Raw genomic sequence first — 20,506 nt, 5'->3', positions numbered from 1 at the left:
CGCGGGGGTGATGCGGAGCACCGGGCAGGGTATGCGGGGAGCCGGCGCAAGGGGAATGTGGGGCGCCAGGCGGTGGTCCCAGGCGATGTGGGACAGGGGATGGGACACACTGGGGCACCGGGGGGTGTGGAGTCGCGGCGGGGAGGATGTGGCGCCCCGGGGGATGCGGGCCCTGGGGGAATGCGGGACCCCGAGGGCTGCGCGCCCGATGGGCTTGGGGGGCCCGGCGGGTGCGGTGGTGCTGCGGGCCCCGCGCTCCCCTCCCCCGCCATGGGGCGGCGAAGGAGGAGGAGGAGGAGGAGGGGCTGCCCAGCACGGGCAGGGTTAAAACGCCATGTAATCGGAGCGCGGGGCTGTCGGGGGCCGGCCGGGGCGCGGGCAGCGGCGAGCGGCGGCGCGGCCCCGCTGGACGGCGCGTCCCGCCGCGGCGCAGGTGAGCGCTGGACCGGGGGCACCGGAGGGGCCGAGCCGGAGCCGTGGCACATCCTCGTGGGCGGCTTTGTTGTCCGCGGCGGTGGCGGGGGACAATGAGGCGGGAGGGGAAGGCGGCACCGGGCGCACCGGAGCGCCGCGGGGGGAGCGCCCCGGCCGGTCTGGCGGCCCCGGTGCCCGGTAACCGGGAACTCGCGGCTTCGCCCCGGGGGCTGGGACAGGGGGCAGGGGGTGGTGGGCCCGACGGCCACTTGTTGCCGGCACTCGGCTCTGGGGCGTGTTGTAGGGATCGTTGCTCCCACAGCTGCGGGCATGGTCCCCTAAGTCCCCCTGGTCCCGCCCACCCCTCTGGTCCCGTTGCAACTTTGGGAGTTTCCCGCGGAAGCCCCGGGGGCGCGTCCCGGGACTGTCACGGCGGGGCCGGTGCGGGACCCCCGCGACCCGCGGGGCCGGGCCGGGGCTGAGCCAGGAGTGCGGCGGGAGGGTCCCCTCGCTGGTACGGCGGGTGGTGGCTGCGGGGCGGGGGTGGCTCGGGGGGGCCGGGGTCCCCCTGCCCGGCTCCATCGTCCCGGGCAGCGCCGCCTCCAGGCCGGGGGCACCGTGCGGAGCTGCCGGGGGTACCGGGACACGGTGGCGCTGCTGCCCCGGGCCGAACACCTTTGTTTTCGGTTCTCGGTCGGGGATCTGACAGCGCATCTTCCCTCTCTGTTGGCAGGAAAAGAGGTTCCCAGCGGCGCCTCGGGCGCGAAGCCTCCCCGGGGCCGATCCGGAGGGACGGGGTGGCCGGAGCAGGTATCGACCGGAGGGCTGTGCTGGCATCCGCCTCCTGCCGGGCCCGCAGGGAGCCTCCGGGGAGGGGAGATCAGCGGAGAAGAAGGGATGAAGCTCTTCGGCGTGGCCCAAGCGTGGGGCACAGGTCCCGGGAAGCCGGGAGAGGGGAGCGGCGGGGGGACCCCTTGGGGAGTAGTGGTCCTGGGGCAAGAGGTGGTCTTGCGACGACCTCCCTCGGAACGGGGGAGGAGGGCAAGGAGGGAGTGGCTGGACAGTGCTGCCCTGAGCAGTACTAGTACTCTCCTCTCCTGCCTCAGTTTCCAAATTTTTAATCAGCTGAGGAGTGAGGCCGGGTATCCCAGCCCGCCTCTGGGGCTGCACGGGGCTGGATGGGCAGCCGTGGGGACAGCGAGGTGTCATTGTCATCTTTGGTCCTCTTGTTCAGGAGGAGAATGAAGCGGTGACGACTCCGGACAGAAGCCTGGCCACCTCTGAGCGGACCTCACCTGTGCACCAGAGCCCCCAGAGCCCCCCGAGCCTCCAGCCCTGCCCGCAGCCCCAGCCCCAGGCCGCGGGACTCGGCGGGATCCCAGCGGGATGAACATGGTAAAGAGCCCGGAGCCGCTGGAGCAGCGGTTGGCGGGGATGGTGGCTGTCCGGGAGACGTCTCCAGCCTGGTCTGCGCTGGGAGAGGAGGGGCCGGTTCGTGTTTTGTTTCTTTTCTTTAACCCAGCTTTGCTGCGAGGCAGCGGGGAGAGCCGGGGTGGGCGCCGAGGGCTGCGGGGGGAGCGGAGCAGGGCAGGAGGAAACCGGGGGAAATGGAGGGAAGTGCCGGAGCGGGAGAGCAGAGAGGCCAGACACAGGAAGCGGGCAGGGGGAGCTTGCCCTTCGCCCCCTGCCCTTCCCAACGAGCACATCTGCGAAATCGGCGCCTTTCTTACGGAACTGCCAACCCAGCAACTCCTTTCTTCCCAGGATTAGAGGGAGATGTTCGGTTTGGGGAGACTTAAAGGCCATTAGTGTGCACCACAGCCCAGAGCCAGCCCGGCCATTAGGGTCCTTTATTTCTTTTTGTTATTCAAACAGGGCTTGGGCGATGGCTCCATCCCAGCCATGGGTAAAGCTTCCCTCCAGCCTTTTGATATGCATGCCCCTGTCTGGAGGCAAAGTCCGAAACCTCCCCACCTCCTGGGGACATGCACCTGATAACAGGGCGGCCTCTTTTCTCAGCAAGGAAAACTGAAACCAGCCTGGGCCGGGCTGGAGGAGCAGCCCCGGGAGCAGGGGCAGGGGTCCAGTCCAGAGCACGGCCCGGCCAGGTGAGCCCTGCCCTCTCTGCCAGGTGAGCCCAGCCATCCTGCCCACTCTGCCTGCTCTGTCCGCTCCAGGGTGGCCAGCAGTCGTGGCCAGGCAGGGACCAGAATTCTCTCTAAGCAGTTAATGCTGTGGCATGGTCTTTAACCAGTTTGGCAAATCTTAAAGAAAGAAACTGGTATTGCAAAATGAGGGCGGGCTGTGGAGTCAGCGGGTTCATTGTCTCTCGGGTGGGATTTGGCTGCAGGGCACGTCCTGGTCACCAGGCAGTGCCGGGGCTGCCGCTGGTGCCGGGCTCTGGGGGAGCTTTCGGCCATGGAGCTGGAATTGTGCATTATTTGCCTCCTCATGGATTCTCCTCTCTACATGGAGTGCATGACTATGGAGCCCCGGGTGTGTTTGCAGGGCGCTGGGCAATGCAAACACTACAGGGTTGGTCTCCCCTGAGCCAGCCCATGTGAGGGCAGTGCTCTGTTTCTGATTATTAATGCCCTGAGTGTAATGCTGGTGTGTTTTTGCGAGGGGAGGCGAGGACAAAGAACCAAGCCTTCCTCCTGAGTAGCAGGAGGGGGTGAGCTCACAAGGATGTGGCTCCTACAGGGGACCCTGGGTGGCCAGTGGGGCAGCAGGATGGGCTCCTGTGGCTTCAGCACTTGGTGCAAACAGCAGGAGAAGGGGTGGGAATTGCAGTCGTGCTGCATAGGTTTAGGATTTTGGGAGAGGCACTTTAATGAGCAGTTTATGCCATGGTTTGCTGTTCCCTTTCCCGTCAAAGGATGGTGACAATGTCCTCAAGTGATCCTGGGCAGTGCAGCTGGAGAAGGGCATGGACCAAGCAGGGAACCAAGCAGGGAACCAAGCAGGGAGCTGACGTGCCTGAGCTCACGGCAGGGCCTGTGTCCTGTGCCATGGACCCACAGAGCTGTGACCTGTGGCTCTCTGCTCTGCCAGCAAGCAGTTCCTTCCAAAGGGATGATAACCCTTTTTTCCCCACTTTACAACTGGAATAAAGGCTGTGGGGGAACTCCCTAAGCACATGGCAAAGCTGAGCTTGGGGCATCAGGTGTTCAGTCCTGGTAAGACCTGGCCACTGTGTCACCTCAGCCCTTCACCTCCCCACTGCTGGGTTGACAGCACACCCTTGCGTGGCGTGCTGGACATAAGGCAGTCTGGGGCTGAGGAAGGAAAAGCCATTTTGAAGTGCAAGTTTGAACTTCCTGGACTCAGGTTCCTGACAAAGGAATGAATGCAGAGGTTATCTGAGAGTCTCAGTGGAGTTTTGTGGGTGCAGATGTTTGGGAGGGCTGGGAGATATCCTTGCCTGCTTCTGTCCTCCCTGAATCTTACCTGCCTCATGCAGCTCCATCTCCTTGTACCCTCTGGTTCAGATCACCCTCATGCTGGGAGAGCAGCCTCCCTGTAGGGATTCCCAAGGGACATTCACTTTTTGGTGAGTTTTGCTGGTTTTGGTGGCAGCATTGCTGCCAGGCATGGCTGCTGCTGCTCTGCAGCACTTTGGGCTGGGGAGGGGGAGCAGACCAGGAGGAGCTGGCCCTGACCTGGCCGTGCTGTGCCGTGCTGGATTCTGCATCGTGGAGCATCCGGGGCCATGCGGGACCGTCCGCCTGGGCCGGGGGCAGGCGGCGAGTCTGGGCAGCTCCCAGGAATTGTTTGCTGGGTCTGGAGCAGATGTGCTGCAGCACAGGGATTTCTGCACACAGCTGTGGGGGGTTAGCAGCGTCTGGTGCCATTCCTCTCCTCCTCCCTTTGTCCAGGGGGGAGGCAGTGTGTGCACCGAGGTTTCTGCCTGTGGAGGTGGGTGCTGGACACCTGTTTTCCTTTGTGTTTGAGCATTACCAGGTTTTTAACTCTGCCCTCTGCGTCCAAAACATCAAACTCCAACTGGTCTTTGTTTGTCGGAGGTGCTGACAGATGATTTCAAAGCAGAAATCTCAATTGTTAGGGCAGTGGTTGGAGGTGACGCAGAACACGAGTGACACAGAAGGGGTGGTGGGCTGGAGCTGGGGTCTCCCTGGGGTCTCTGGGGCTGAGGGGGGTGTTCCTTTGCCTTCCTAACAGGGCTGTAGGTGGGCAAAGCCTTGTGAGCTTCTCAGCTCTTGAGTTCCGTGCTGCTGGAATGACTGTGCTGCTGAAATGACTGTGCTGCTGGAGAGGCAAGTTGCAGCACAGACCCATAGCCCGGCAGTGAGGCAGCAGTTCATGGCATCCAGGTGCCTCTGGGAGAGCTGGGAGCTTCCACTTCGGAAAACAGGAGCCAGGGAGGGCACCCAAGGGAAGGCAGCAGAGCCCCAGCTCTGCAGGGACACCATGGCAGGGGCTGCCAGCATGCACAGCCCCCTGCTCTGCCCCTTCACCCCGGGGCAGGGCAGCTGAGGCCAAGAGCAGGGGGCAGGAGGAGTTTTCTCCCTCGGAGAGAGTTTAATGCAGGCTCCAGGACTTTGCCCCCCGTGGCGGGCTGTGCCTGTCCTGCTGCTGAGGAACAGCCCACCCACCTCTGGGCGTGCTGGGCAGCTGGAATACAGGAGGCTGCTGGCCCAGGGGTGGGCTGGCCCCAGGGCTGGGCTGGCCCCTGGTTTCTACAGGGTGGCCTCCAGACAGGGTCTGTCAGAGTGAGCTGGGGCTCAGCAGCTCGGAGCCAGCTTACAGATGTTGGGGCAAAACCTGGTGTTCCCTAAGGATAAGTGGGCTGCATCTGGGACCTTTTTTAGATGGAGCTGGTTGACCTTTAGGGCCACTACATTTATGTGCAAGTGCTGTTTATTTCCCAGGACCTTTAGATGCATCTCCAGTCAAACCTCTCTGCTAAGGGCACAAAATTAAAGCTGGCTCAAGGACCTCACTCTGTCTGCTCTGCCCTCCCTGGGGCTTCCTTGCACACCTGAATTTCCTTTCTGTTCTGGCTTCTACAGGCGACCGTGAAAAAGGAGAAGAGCCACGGGCAGGATGCGGCAGACTGTAGGGCAAAGCTGATCCTCATCAACGGGGACAATGCCTCTGGCGTTGTCCTGGAGGCGAATGGGAAGCCCAGCACTCCAGGTGAGGGTCACCACACTGAGCCCTGAGTGCTCCCAGGGTGCACAGGGTTGGGGATGTCACAGCCTCTGTCCCAGGCCTTGCTCTGTGGCCAGAGTCCTCCATGACCCCACTGGATTTCTGTGATCCAGGAGCACATCCAGGCAATGCTGTGGTTGGGAACGGGTGCCACACTGCCATGCTGGCTCTGCCCCTCAATAGTTTAACCCCCATGGAGTGAGGAAAGCAGGGGAGCCCCTCCAGCCTGAGGGGTGCCATTGACCTGAGGGGCTGCATTGCTGCTCCTGGGATTCTCCAGTCAGTATTCCCAAATCCCACCTCCTGGGTTCACAAGGTCTTGCTTTAAATGACCTGGTGACAAGCCCAGAAGAGCTGGCATGTGGCCTCCTTGTGCCTCTTTCAGGAACAAGGGAGTAGATAAGAATGTCCCCATGCTTGCTGCTAGTCCCTCCCAGTTTTAGGGACAGGTGGGTGATCTGGGGCTGTGGTGCCACAGTGGGAGCCCTGGGGACACCACTTGTCTCTGCCTCCAGCCACATTTCTCTGAGATGAGCTTTTGGTGTCTCCAGTTTGTGATGTGGGAGCAGTGGGAGGCTGGGGCATGTAAGGACAGGTGGGCTTGCAGAGCCTGAGGCTGCTCTGTCTTGTGTCTGCACAGATTCCAGGGGCCTGGGGCTGCTGCCCCTGAAGAAGGAGAAGAACAGCAATGGAGACCTCTCCAAGAAGGACCTGGCCTGGCCACTTGATCTGCCAGTGCAGAGGGTAAGTGAACACCTAGGGTGCTTTTTGGGGGCTGTGTTTTTGGGTGGCATCTGGTGCCAGGATCCTCATCTCTCCCTCTGAGCTTCTCTTGTGCTCAGTGTCAGAGGAACAGTCCAGTGATGAATGCAATACTCACAGTGTAATGTTTTAATTTTTAAATTCCTGCTTCTCATGATACAGCAGCAGGAGGGGGTGGTGTGGGATGCAGCAATGCCCATTACAAGTTGCAGCAGCCTAATAAAATATGCTGATATTTTCTTAAAAGTCTTGGTTGTATTAATACACTGAAGCATCTCATGCCTCCCACTGTTGGGGTGAGCTGGACCCCAGTTTCACCTACCGTCTTTTGTTGATTAGATTGATAAACCTCCAGGGTCTGGAAGCATTTTTGCCTTCTGGCTTTATTGTTTTGAGTTAGAATTAACACCCAAGGTTGGAGATCTGCCTGAGATGAAGCAGCTTCCAAAGGAAAGATCCATAAATCCAGTGGGTGAAAATTGATCTTTCTCACTGTTTAGTTTGGGGGCTCTTCACTGCAAAATCTCATTTAATTTTGAATCTCTGTTGTGCTGGGTGCAGGCAGCAGGTCTGGGCTGGACTGTAACTCTGACCACCAGGGAAAGGCTGCCCTGGGTGCTGTGCAGGGCTGCTGTGGGAAAGAGCACCCATGGGAGTGTGAGAGCATCCAGGGTGTGTCAGTGGGTCCATGTCTGGGATGGGTGCTCTGCCATGGTCTGTGCTTCTCCTGGCATCCCCGTCCTCCCAGCTGTGGCTCCTGCTCTTTGTCATGCTGGGTGCAGTGGGCTGCACCAATGGGGCTCCTGAGCCTTGCAGAGATGCTGTGGAGCAGAAAGTTGCCCAAAGGGGCTCAGCACAAGGTGCCTCCAGCATCCATCTGTCTCCTCTCACCTTCCTCAGGGCACTGCCTGTGGTGCTCAGCCCCATGAGGCACAGACTGTCCGTGTCCCTGTGTGAGGAGGGCACCCATGCTGTGGCAGGGTGTTCTGGTAGCAGGTGCAGCCCTGGGGCAGGGCTGGGTGGGAGAGCAGCTCAGGCAGACGCCCACCCTGTGCCTCCTGTTGCAGGCAGGGCAGACCCAGCAGGAGATGCCGCTCAAGGACCCAGCATGCAGTGTGGAGCCTCTCAGGGAGCTGCCAACTCCCGTGAGGGTGAGGGTCTGGCAGGGCCAGGGCTCCCCTGGGGCTTCCCTTGGCCTCCAGGGCCCTGCACTGCTGCTGTGCCCTGGTCAAGTGTCTTCAGAGATGGTGCAGCCCATCCCCGTGCCTCAGTTTCCCCTGTGAAGGGGTGTGTTGGTGCTGTATTTTGCCCCTGCTATAAACTGGGTGCATTGAGCACCCTGGGGTGGATTTGGGACAAGAAAATGGGAGGGGGCAGTGGTGCACCATTTGCTCTGGGTCTGGCAGGTAAAAGCAGAGCAGTTTTCCTGCAGATGCCCCCATTAAGGGCTCTCCTCTATTCATGGCTGCAGTGGTGCCCTCACTCCCTGGCTCCCCATCTCTGATCCCCACTGCAGGGCTGGGGTGATGTGGGGATTGGGGGTGATGTGGGGCAGGTCTCTGCTCTCCCTGACCCTCTCCCTGCTGCACTCACCCTCCTCTGCCTCTGCCATGCAGAGCTCCAGGCGTCGCTCTGCCGTGCCCACACCCATGACCATCGACCTGACGGAGGAGGACTCGCAGGACTCATCCCAGAGCAGCAGCACACTCTCGGGGAGCAGCTCCCAGGAGGGCCAGAACGGCTCTGCTGACCTGGGGGCCGAGGAGGCAGAGAGCAGAGACATGGGCATGGCACTGGAATACCAGGTATGGAGGGGCTGAGCTCTGCTCCTGCACCCACGATGGTGTGGGGCAAGGATGAGCCTCTGTGACTCGTCCCAAAACAAACTTGAAAACCTCAGTGCTGTTCCTCCAACCCAGCCTTCCCTGCATGCCTGTTGGTGCCAGGCTGTCTCCATCTATCAGGCTTGGATGCTTTGGGGACCAGCCCTGCCAAGCTGCCACTGGTGCCACACGTGGGCCCCCCGAGACACACACGAGTGTGCCGTGCCCTGCTCAGACAGGCAGTTGCATGTGCAGAAAACATTTCTGTTGGGGATGCTGGAGAGAACCGAAGCTGCTGGGGCTGCAGAGCAGGATTTGGCGCCTGCGGGCCGCAGGGCAGGGCCCCAGACTTGCAGGAATTGGGCAATTGCATCTTGCTGCATAATTAAGTACGTAATTGCAGAGCAAAGCTGGGAAGGAGGGCTCTGCAGGCAGAGAGGTGACTTTTCTCAGTGTGAGGTTCCTTGCTGTGCAGAGCACCCAGCGTCGCCTGTGACTGTCACACCAAAATTCTTGGCTCCTTTTTCCTTCTGTTTTTTTTTGCTCTGCCACATGTCCTGCTCTCCCCAGCAGGAACAAGAGGAGGGTGGGTGGGTGTCCTCTCCCTGGAGTGCAGCCACACAACACAGGCTGAGCTGTGAGCCCTGTGAAGGGACTGCCCTGTGCCAAGGAGGAGCCTCACCTGCTGAGGGCACCCCGGGAACAACCCTGGTGTGTTTGCAGAGACCCTGGCAGGGCAGGCAGGAGTGGACACGCACGGGGCCGGGTGCCAGGTGGGCTGTGCCAGGACGGAGCATGCACCAAGCTGTGTGCCAGGCACGGGCTCAGCATGGGGCTGGCACACACAGGCCTCCCCACCAAGCTTCAGCATGGATCAGGGCTGGGATGCAGTGCTGCCAGGGGGCAGTGGCTTGGCCCTGTGCTTTAGAGAGGGGTTGCAGTTTTTGGAGATCACTGCACTGAGGTTCTATGTGCGTGACACACATGGTGACACACCAGGGCTGTCCCCTGTGCTCCAGGGCTCTCATGCCCAACTGCCCAGACAAAATGGGGAGTTTTGACTGATCTGTTGTGTTGTGCTTTCAGGATGGGAAGGAATTCGGAATTGGGGAGCTTGTCTGGGGGAAGATCAAAGGTTTTTCCTGGTGGCCTGCGATCGTCGTGTCCCACAGAGCCACGGCCAAGCGCCAGGCAGTGTCGGGCATGCGCTGGGTGCAGTGGTTTGGAGACGGGAAGTTCTCTGAGGTAAGAGAGAACTTAGACTCTGGTTTGGCCCAGCCCAAAACACCCTTCCCTGCATGTTTCTGCCCCACTCCCAAGGCTGGCTATGGGGGGTGGATGTGCTCCTGCAGCCTCCCCTCCCAGTGTTAAGCATGGCCAGGCCCTGGCAGGTTCTCATGGCTCTGGTGTCTGTAAGTAATCACTGTTAGGTTGGCGACAGCATCCAGACTTGGGGACATCTGCTTGGCCACTTCACAGCATTTTGGCCATGCTCCAGATCTTTCCCTGTCACTCCCTGCTTGGGGAGGGATGTCCCCTCAGAGCCTCTCACAGAATCAGCGTATCCTGAGTTGGAAGGGACCCACAAGGATCTTCAAGTCGCACTCCTTCCCTGCACAGCACAGCTCTAAAATCCCACTCTATGCCCAAGAGTGTCATCCAAACACTCCTTGAGCTCTGTCAGGCTCCTGCCATGACCACTTCCCTGGGGAGTGTGTTCTAGTGCCCAGCCAAGAACCTTTTCCTAATATCCAATGAGGATATTTCCTATATCCAACGAGGATACCAACCCCTCCCACACTGCAGCAGGAGGGAGGAAGTGGAGGAAGTGCTGTGCTGGTGCCACACCAGCAGTGCCGGCAGATGGTGCAACCCACCCGTCCTTGTCATGCTGCTGCTCTTGGCAAAGCTGCCACTGGGCTCCTCCTGTGGCCACAGTGCTTGCAGCTGGGGACTGCACAGTGCTGGGGGGATGTGGCCCAGCAGGGCATTCCCATCTCACAGCTGAGGTCTTGGTGCTCTCTCCCAGGTTTCTGCAGACAAACTGGTGGGACTGATGGCCTTCAGGCAGCATTTCAATTCCTCCACGTTCAACAAGCTGGTGTCCTACCGCCGTGCCATTTACCACGCTCTGGAGGTAACCACCAGGGGTGGGTGAGGAGGTGCCAGCTGAACCAGCTGGGCTGGCGGGTCAGTGGGATGGGATGCAGTAAAACCCTCCTTTCACTGCTGAGATTATTTCCAAGTGCAGCTGTGGGGCCAGGCTCTGTTTATCCTGAGGGTTTGGGGGTAGCTGCTGCTGCTCCAGGGTCTCACTGCTCCAGAACCCCAGGCCAGACTCCCTGTGAGGGCTTGGATGTGGCAGCATCATGGCAGCAGGGCAGTGCCAGGCTGGCCAGAGGTGTCCCAGGTCAGTGCAGGATGCCCTTTGAAGTGCAGACCCACAGCACCTCTTCTGCCTTTTCTTGTTGCTGCTTGCCATGGAGCGGAATCTGGGCAGGAGCTTTGGCTGGGCTGTCCCTGCTTCTGGCTCCATTTGGGCTGGTGGAGGACAGATAGGCTCATTGCAGGGATGGAGGCACAGGGCTGTGGCCAAGGGCACACCCAGAGTGGGAATCCATACAGCTGCCACCATCCCAGGGCCACTAAGCCCTCTGTGTGTGTGTGTGTGTGTGTGTGTGTGTGCTGGGTGGGGAGGGGGCCGGGGGCTGTGGCCCTGGCAGGCTGTGGCTGCTCCCCTGACAGAAACCACCCTGTCACCCTGTCCCCTGCTGCCCATCCTCCTCAGGTGGCCCGGAGCCGGTCGGGGAAGACGTTTACAACTGGCCCCAGGGAGTCTCTGGAGGAGCAGCTGAAGCCCATGATTGACTGGGCAATCACTGGCTTCAAGCCCCTGGGGCTCAAGGGACTGCGGCCACCCAAAGGCTCAGGTGAGGTGGTGGCATCAGCTGGCTGGGGGCTGGTGGGGGCTGGCATGGGCAGTGGCTGCTGGGGGCTGCCCCTGGCTGAGCCTGCTCACCCTGTGCTGTGGCCATGCCAGTCCAGTCCCAAGGGGATCCTGGGGCTTCTCACTGGGACCCTCGGTGGCATTGCAAAAAGCTGGAGCAAAGCACTCTCCAAGCCCCATGGAAATCACATCTGGCAGAGCCTTATGCCATGTGTGAGGACCTGGGTGGCCAGGAAGGGTCCTGCTGTGGCTGGGGTGAGACCTGGCAGAGCTTGGCAGGTGTCCTGAGGCTGGAGGCTTGTCCTTAAGGAGGTTCCTTTTCCTTGCAGAGAATGGGGTGCTGAGGAATGGGACAGAGGAGATGGTGTCCCTTGAACAGTGTCCCCCCACCAAGAGGCTGAAGACCTACCCCTGCAACAGCAGCAAGGAGCAGCGTGTGGAAGAGGACCAGACCCGAGGTAACCAACAGAGAGAGCTGGGGAGTGGCTTGGCCTGGGCTGTGCTCCCCAAGAGCGCTGGGAAACCATTCTGGCAAAGGGCTTGGCTCTTCCAAGGAGCCATGAGCCTGGTTTCTGAAGGCAAAAGCTTTTGTGGTCTGGTGGTGCTGACTTGTGCCTTACAAGACACCAGCAAACCCAACTGCAAGACATGGGCTAGGCCCCACCAGTTTGGAGCATGTGCTGCTACAATGAGCTCTAATATCTCCATCAGTGAAAGGATGGGGGCTTTGCACCAAAGTCTCTCAGCAAAGCTGGAGTAGTTCTAATGCAAGAAATAAGGCACCTGTAAGCAGAGTGCATTTAAAGTTTGTTACACAAGGAATGATATGTCTTTTTTTTCTTTTTCTTTTCAAATTTATAAAGAGCAAATGGTTTCTGATGTTACGAACAACGGTGGGAAGCTGGAAGGTAAACGCTGGCCCTGCCTTTCCTTGAAAGAGGTGTGAGGTGCTGGGGGTGCCCAGCAAGGGTCGTGGGTCCCTTTTCAAATGCACCATGTAGGAGGGGGGAAAGTGCTGAGGGGGACAGGGTGCTCAGGGGAATGAGATGCTCAGGGGGACGGGGTGCTGAGCAGGTCCTCCATGGGTGCCACAGCCACATCTGGATGCAGTTCCAAGGACAGGCCCCATTTGGGTGCATTTCTGAGGGCAGGCTTTATCCATACATGCCTCCAGCCTCTGCAGCCTGTGGGGGGGTGTAAGGGGGCCCTGCCCTGGGTGCTCTCTGCCCTGGGTGAGTGCAGCTCTCTCTGTCCCACAGACAGCTGTTTGTCCTGTGGGAGGAGGAACCCGGCCACCTTCCACCCACTCTTCAAGGGGGGCCTCTGCCAGACATGCAGGGTAAGTGCTGCTGTGCTGGGGCTGAGTGGGAGCCTGGGAGAGGATGGGACTGGCCATGCTTTGTCCCCCATACTGAGGGGCTGTCCCTCAGTGTGTCCTCACCACCTTGAAACACTGAGGATTGCATCTCCAAAATCTCGGCGTGTACTGAGAATGGAGCAAAGCTGTGTTTTGCACTGTCTGAGCACGGCTCCTGATCCTCTGTCCTTCTCTGCTCCTGATGTCCTTTTGCTAGGATAGATTCCTGGAGTACTTCTACATGTATGATGAAGATGGGTACCAGTCCTACTGCACCGTCTGCTGTGCAGGCAAGGAGCTGCTGCTCTGCAGCAATGCCAGCTGCTGCAGGTGAGCTCCATGTCTCTGCTCCTGGGTTGAGGGCCTGGCATCATTCCCAGGGAGCTGCAGGAAGCAGAGTCCTCCATGAGCCTGGGCAGGGGCTGTGCTTCTCTCCAGTTGGCTGCCATGCAGCATATTGTGACACAGCCTACTTGCCCTTACTGAGCCAGGTATCACCTGAATAAGCCCTGTGGAGGTTGGCAGGAGACTTACCCATGGCTTGGTCACCAGCTTGTGGTAGCAGCCCTAAAAACCAGGGTACTGCCTGGAAAAATATCCTGTAGAATGGTGGGGGCTCTGGTCCGTGGCAGGGGAGACTCCAGGAGAAGCTGTGGTGACCCAAAGGGATTTCTGGGGTGACAAGCACAAGCTGTTGTGGTTCGGGCAGGTGCTTCTGTGTGGAGTGCCTAGACGTGCTGGTGGGGCGAGGGACGTCAGCCAGAGTGAAAGAGCAGGAGCCCTGGAACTGCTACATGTGCCAGCCCCAGCAGAGCCGCGGCGTGCTGCAGCGCCGGCAGGACTGGAACACGCGCCTGCAGGACTTCTTCACCAGTGACAAGGGACAGGAATATGTAAGGGCTGGGGGCAGGGAGCCTGATGTGCTGGGATGTGGGGAAGAGGGTCACTGAGGGCAGGGTGAGCTACCTGGATTTCCTCTTCCCTCTGCCTTGGTCTTGTTCACCCAGCCTTTCCAAGGGTGCCAGGCTCTTGGTCCTGCAGATGCTCTCCTGAAGAGGGAGGTGCTGCATTCAGAGCCTAATGGGACAATGCAGCACTGCCAGGGCTGGGGCTTCATGGCTGTCTCCATTGCAGGCTGCACCCAAAATCTACCCAACAGTTCCTCCAGCGAAGAGGAGACCAATTCGAGTGCTCTCGTTGTTCGATGGGGTGACAACAGGTGAGGCAGTAGGGAAGCACTGCTGGGCAGCTCTTAGCACTGGGCATTGGGGATGAATCATTCTGTGGGCTCAAACCTGTCTCTAAAAGCATGGTGGGGAGGAGGGGGTGAAAACAGGGAGATCCCCATCAGAAAAGGGATGAGGGCAGGGTCTCCCTTTCCTGCTGGAGAGGGTTGTGGAGGAAAGGAGGGATGGAGGGAGGGCATGTGTGGGCCCCTCACAGAGGTGTTCCTGCTGTGCCAAGTGTGATCTGGGGTCGCTGGTTCCCTTGAGAAGCCAGAGCTGTGGGGACACCAGTAACCTGTACGCTGAAGTGCCTGAGGGCAACTGGTTTGGCTCAGTTCACTCAGCTCTGGCATTCGCCTTTCTGGGAGCAAACCTGCCTGGAGGAATGGGTCAAATAAAAGTTGACTCACCCTGAAGTGCTGTTTGACTACACCCACATAGGACATCCAGGAGCAGCCACATCGAGCGGTGCTGACGAGGGAGACTTGGAGGCTAAAGAGAGCAGTGCCACCTCAGACCTCTGTCCGTTGGCAGGGTACACGGTGCTGAAGGACTTGGGCATCCAGGTGGAGAAGTACATTGCCTCAGAGATCTGTGAGAACCCCATAGCCGCGGGCAAAGTGCGGCCCGAGGGCAACATCACCTACGTGCACGATGTCAGGAACATAACCAAGAGAAATGTGAGCTCTGCTGCTGTGGCAGCCTGAGGGACAGGGCACCGTGGGGGCATGGGTCTCACTGGAACAAGTTTGTGCCCTGCCCCATGGGGAGGAGACACCCATTTCTGTGGCATTCCCTAACGGTCTGGGCTGTCTGTTCTCTGTAGATTGAGGAGTGGGGTCCTTTTGACCTGGTCATCGGTGGAAGCCCCTGTGATGATGTCTCCCTTGTCAATCCAACCAGGAAGGCTCTGTTTGGTAAGGCTGCTTTGCTCTGCTGGGCTGCATACCTTGGGATGGTCCTGGGCCGTGGAGCCACTTTATGGGTGGTGGTTCAGCTCTGGGCTGTATTGGTGATGGGCTGCCTCCATACCCATCTTGGGGAGGGCAGCCAGGCCCCCCCATCCCCAGAGCCCCAGCTGCTGCCAACCTGTCACAGACATGTTTTATGAAAAATCCTTTCCTTAAGATTTTTTCTTCTGAGAAGCTGAGAGGCCTCAAGAACAAAATGTAAACAATGATTATCTGCTGCTGTAGAATGCAACAGGTAGATCTGTGATTGTTGTAGTTGTAGTAGTTGTTTCTAATTAATGGCCAATCACAGTCCAGCTGTCCAGACTGTCTCGGTCAGTCACAAGCCTTTGTTATCATTCCTTTTCTATTCTTAGCTAGCCTTCTGATGAAATCCTTTCTTCTATTCTTTTAGTATAGTTTTAATATAATATATATCATAAAATAATAAATCAAGCCTTCTGAAACATGGAGTCAACATTCTCGTCTCTTCCCTCATCCTGAGACCCCTGTAAACACCGTCACACCAACCTGCTGCTCGGCTCTTTCCCCACAGAAGGAACTGGGAGGCTGTTCTTCGAGTTCTACCACCTGCTCAACTACGCCCGTCCCAAGGCAGGCGAGGAGCGGCCCTTCTTCTGGATGTTTGAGAACGTGGTGGCCATGAGGATCAACGACAAGAGGGACATTTCCCGGTTTCTGGAGGTAGGGATTGCTGACAGCTGTGGGAAAGGCCTTGGAGCAGGTGACATTTGCTGGGCTGTGCAGGGTGTGCCGGGTGTGAGGGTCTGGCTATGGTTTCCTGTGGCCCTGATGCAGGAAAACCCCCTGCGTGGTGCACATGCCAAGGAATCAAGTTTAGTCTTGGCTCTGGATCCTCCCCTCTGGCTTTCATCAGGTCAAGCCCAAGCACAAGTCCTCTGGGGGAGGGGTTTTGCCAGCATTGCAGAAAGCATCTGTTCCCAGCAATGTCTGTTATTTCTAGAGAGAGGGGGGTCAGGGACTGGGAAGGAGTTTTAACTCTGTGGTAGCCAGGATGGGTTGTGGGTCAGCAGGGACCACTGGTGTAAAATCACAGTTGAAGGCTGATCCTGGTCCATGGGAACCAGCACTGAGCACCCCGTGATGGTCAATAGCTGCTGGCCGTGGCCTGGGAGTTCATGTGGCCACCCAGGCTTTTCTTTGGTGTGAAACAGGGTTTGTGGGAGCTACAACATTTTGAGGATTTCCTGACGACTTATAAGTCCCTGCAGTGCAGTGGGAAGGGCTGTTGGTGCAGGAGAGAATCAAGCCAACATTTCCTCTAACTTTTTTTCTCCCTCCTTTTTGGCTTGCAGTGTAACCCAGTTATGATTGATGCAATCAAGATATCAGCTGCCCACCGAGCTCGTTACTTCTGGGGCAACCTCCCTGGGATGGACAGGTAATCAGTCAGTCTGCTGTCCTTGGATCTCTCACATTGGTTTAGGTTTGTTTTGTAGTGCCCATTCGGGTTTTTTTGTTTCCCTGGCTCTAAGCCCAGCTCCTGGGAGCAAGAAGCCACAGCTCCTGCATGGGGCAGCTTCCCTTCAGTGATGTGCACATAATAATTAATGCTCTTACTAATAAGCAATGATGAGTCTGCGGGGGAGAAGTTTAGCAGCATCCCCTGCCCTTGCCCTGAGGGTTTTGGAGGGAGGAGTGATAGGCTTGCTCAGGATGCTCTGGTGGGTCTGGCTGGGGATGCACATGTGGACTGCCTTTGGGGTCAGGCCCAGGCTGATGAGGGGGGCTGTATGGCAGCCCTGTGCCCCAGACAGTGCCATGGTTATGGGTTTATGGAGGGAACTGAGTGGCTGCTGTGGCTGTGGTGGGTGGTGTGGGGGAGCTCACACCACAGCCAGCAGCTGCTGTGGCAAAGCATGAGTGCACCCTGCTCCTCGTTTCACACCCTGAATTCATGGCAAAACACAGCAGAAGGACTGGGAGCAGATAAATCCAATTACAAGCAGCCCATTACACCAAGTATGTGTGACAGAACCTAAAGGTTTTGCACTGTGGATGCTTCTGGCCAGTAAACACAAGACTAGGGTTAAATACTTTTGCTTGCTTATATTTAAATTGCCAGCATTTGTTAGAGTTAACACTGAGCTAAAGGCATTTGTAAGTAAAATAACAATTCCAAGCCTTTGTCATGTGAAATGGCTGTTGGACTTTCATCTGTCTGATGGTAAGGGAAGTGCCCAGCCCATGACTCAGAGCTACTTAGTCCTATCTCCATGGAGTAGCCCTGGGGCAATGCTTGCAGAGGTGCTACTGAGCAGAGGCAGGCTGGATGCCCAGGCACAGGAGCCTCGCCAGGAAATCCTACAAGGTGCAGGGCACTGGGGATGGTGGGAAGCCCCATCCTGAACTGCTTGGGTCCTGTGGGGCTGGAGAGCTGAATCCCCTCCCCAGAGGAGACTCCTGATGCTCACTGTCTTTGGGTGGCCTGGGAGCAGGGCTGCCCAGGGAAAGGGATTCCTGCTCTGCCTCACCTGCCCTCTCCTTCCTCTGCTCCTCAGGATCTTTGGCTTCCCCCTGCCCTACACGGATGTCTCCAACATTGGCCGCGGGACTCGCCAGAAGCTGCTGGGGGGCTCGTGGAGCGTCCCTGTCATCCGGCACCTCTTCTCCCCACTCAAGGATTACTTTGCCTGTGAATAGCAATTGGAGCGTCCCTCGTCTCTCTGGTAACGATGCACAGCACCGCTGCTGTGGCGGGAGAGGGACGGGCACGGCCACCGGGCTGCCAGGGCCCCGTCCCTCCCCAGGGACGGCAGCCTGGGAGAGCCGAGGAATGTCTGTAACCAAAGAACCTGGCAGGGCAACTTCTGTAAAGGGACTAACAGTGATCCGTAGTAGGAAATGATGGACACGAAGCTTTAATTACCCAGCACACGAAGCTCTATGCATCGCTGATGAGATGGGAGTCTCATCCTCCAGAGCATTAACTATTCCTGTTTAGCCTGGAGCTGGGAAGTCACCACTTGCTGAGCAGCCAGTGTGCGGGCAGCTGCTGGGGAGCTGCAGGCAAACCTGAACTACAGTGAATTGGTGCTTTTCCTAAACAAACAAAACCTCTTGAAGTAACTGCCAAAAACCCCCAAACTGTAGCAGCAGGTGTAAGGGACCCTGCTCAGGTTACACACTGAACACAGGATCAAGAAACCAAATCTTTTTCGTTTTTATTTTTTTTGATAAAATTTAATTTTGTTGTTTTGATGTCTATTGCTGCTTTAAGGCATTACATAAGAATGTGGAGATTCCTAGACCTGAATGTAGCTGAAACTGAACTGTGAGGTGATAGAATTACTTTTCTAGCTAGAACTAAAGAAATATTGTTTTATATGTTTGGTTGTAGTTTACAAATATTCACTACTTCATTTTTAAAGCATCTAAAACCTCTCCTTACATTTTAAAATCCTGCTGAATGGTTTGAAAGCTTACACAGTAACTGGAGCAGGGAGGATTTGGGCTCCAGGGTCTGTAAAGGAAAATATTCTTGGAGCATCCATCTCCCAAAAGAATGTGTGGTATGTCAGCAGGAAGGACAGTGTAATGGTCAGTGGCACCCTCAAATCTCAGCACCCCAAATGTCACGTAGGATGTCATGAACCCAAGCAGTGGTGGCAGGGCATTCCATCCAGGGAAAATCCCACCCAACCCTCGTGGAGTGCAGGGACCAGGAGTGCAGCACTGCTCTTGCCTGTGCCCATCTCATGCTGTGCCCAGGGAATAGGACAGTGAGGCAGGAAAGCGCTGCCACTGCTGGGAGCTCTGGGGCTGTACTCTCCTCCCATCCCTGTGCACACAGGTGGGATTGTGTGCCCAGCCCCAGCCTGGCAGCGCCCCGGGGGCTCCTGGGGCTGCACCTCCAAACTGGGAGCTCTGTGGCCACCACTGATTCGCTTTTGATTGCCTTCCTCTACTCCCCATCTTTGCTAGAGTGATTATCATGCTTTCCATGAAGTCCTGGGCACGCTGAGCCTGTGGACCAGCAGATGCCCATGGCCATTTCAGCCAGGTTTCCTGTAGCCACCAGGCTGTTCCAGGCTGTTCCAGCAGGCATCTCTGGGGATTCTGAATTCCAATGCACATTTCAATGCACTGAAACCACTCCCCCTTTGGTCCCTCTATCTTCCCCTACCTCTGCTGTTCACCTGCCACCTGTCTCTGGAAGAGCCTTCCCAAAATGATTCAGGTTCAAACCGTGGGCCAACCCTCCACCCAAGCAATGCCAGGCTGCCTTGCTCTCCTGCAGGGTGCTGTACAGCATCACTGGGAAGAAATTCTCTCCCAGCTCCTTCTACCTCTCTGGCACCCCTGTCCTTGTGGTGGAGGACAGCAGCCGCCCATTTTCCACCCTTGTGTGCAGTTTTCCATCCCAGCTCTGAGAACCAACTTCTCTTGGTCTCCATTCTAAGGCTGTGCTTGGGAAGCAAGGGAACAGCAAGGGAAATCCAGGTAGTTTAAAGGCTTTTTTTCCCTGTTTTAAGCTGGAATGAGAGAACTCCTTGGGGTTTCATTCTCGGTGACTTGTTCAAGCCACATGCCTTAGTTAAAAAAATTCTGAGGAAAGCCAAGCAGGCTGGTCCAAGTCACTGCTGGCACCTCCAGTGCTTGACAAGTGCTTGGGGACACAGTGCACCCTCTTGCCACCAGCCCCTGGACTGGGAAGATGGCAGGGCGGGTTTGGTGCGTGCTGGAGGTGTTTGGGAAGCCTTGGCACTGCCAACACTGCACCAGCTGCTTTTGGACTCTTTGCCAATCTGTGGTCCTTGTGTCCAGCTGGACCCCAGCCACAACACTAATTCCTCATCCCCGGTCCTTGCAGTCCCCGTTTGGAGCCCAGCATGGGGCATGAGGGCAAACAACCATCAGTGCAGGGGCTCAGGGTGACAGCCATCCTCTGCTCTGATGGGCCTGATTCTTCCAGACCGGGCCAACACACGCCCTCCACTCCATGGCATCCCTGATCCTACATACTCCAGATCTCACATCCTTTCCTATCTGATCAAAAGGAAAACAAATAGATGAGGGGAAAAAAGGACTTGGGGAAAGTAAACAAAGATAAAAGAGGAATGAGAATTGTCTTGGCATTAAGCTCTCTTGATGAGAATTGCAGTAGACAAGTCTTCCTTGAAATGTTTTTCCCTGTAAGAGCTGCCTTTTATTTTGAGTTTATAAAATGTTAAGGGAGGGGGATCTCAGAAATTCCTTTTTAATACTTTTTAAAGGTTTTTAACTCTCCCTGGTGCTATTTTTTTAGGTTAAGGATTTCTAATGTCGAACATGCTGCGCGTTTTTATAAAATCTTTTAAAAATGAGAGAAATGTATCATTTTTAACACATTTCACAGTTTTTGTATCCTGGAGTGTGGAAACTCACAACTCTGCCTTGTCCACATGATTTCACTGGTTTCCATGTGGGAAAAAAATGTCGACAGTTTACCATTTATCATGTCTGATTAAAAACGAGTATTTCTGTATGGCTGGACAGTCTTATTGGGGAAATAAAGGGGGTTCACATTGGGAGGATGGGCACAGCCAGGGGCCTGAGCTGCCCCTCTCCTGCTGCCGCTGAGGTGACACCAGTGACACCAAAGTGGCCGGGGCTGGTGTGGCAGGAGAGCTGGAGCCGTGTTGGGCTGTGCCGCTGGTTTGGGGTCGGTTTGTGCCGCTGGGTCCGGGGCCGGGCTGTGCTGGGAGTTCGGGGCCCGGCTGTGCCGGGGGTTCCCGGGCCGGGCAGTGCCGGGGGTTCAGGGCCGGGCAGTGCCGGGGTGTCCCAGGGCCGGGCAGTGCCGGGGGTTCAGGGCCGGGCAGTGCCGGGGT

General features: G+C 57.3%; 1 protein-coding gene across 1 annotated transcript; it reads left to right on the top strand.

Annotated features, from left to right (window-relative positions):
- The first annotated feature begins 1,800 nt into the window (after positions 1-1,800).
- Positions 1,801-20,163, top strand: DNMT3B (DNA methyltransferase 3 beta). Its single transcript, XM_066561278.1, has 19 exons — positions 1,801-1,905; positions 5,448-5,574; positions 6,230-6,333; positions 7,419-7,502; positions 7,968-8,156; positions 9,261-9,419; positions 10,204-10,311; positions 10,963-11,104; positions 11,451-11,579; positions 11,985-12,029; positions 12,381-12,460; positions 12,696-12,808; positions 13,188-13,371; positions 13,613-13,697; positions 14,239-14,384; positions 14,531-14,621; positions 15,211-15,359; positions 15,992-16,077; positions 17,198-20,163. Exons 1-19 carry the CDS (start codon positions 1,801-1,803, stop codon positions 17,337-17,339), a joined length of 2,268 nt encoding a protein of 755 aa, XP_066417375.1. The 3' UTR covers positions 17,340-20,163.
- The last annotated feature ends 343 nt before the right edge of the window (positions 20,164-20,506 follow it).

This window comes from Molothrus aeneus, chromosome 17 (genome assembly GCF_037042795.1).
Source record: "Molothrus aeneus isolate 106 chromosome 17, BPBGC_Maene_1.0, whole genome shotgun sequence".
Classification (NCBI taxonomy): domain Eukaryota; kingdom Metazoa; phylum Chordata; class Aves; order Passeriformes; family Icteridae; genus Molothrus; species Molothrus aeneus.
Note: the sequence above shows the minus strand (reverse complement) of the source record. Positions and strands in the feature narration are given on the sequence as shown.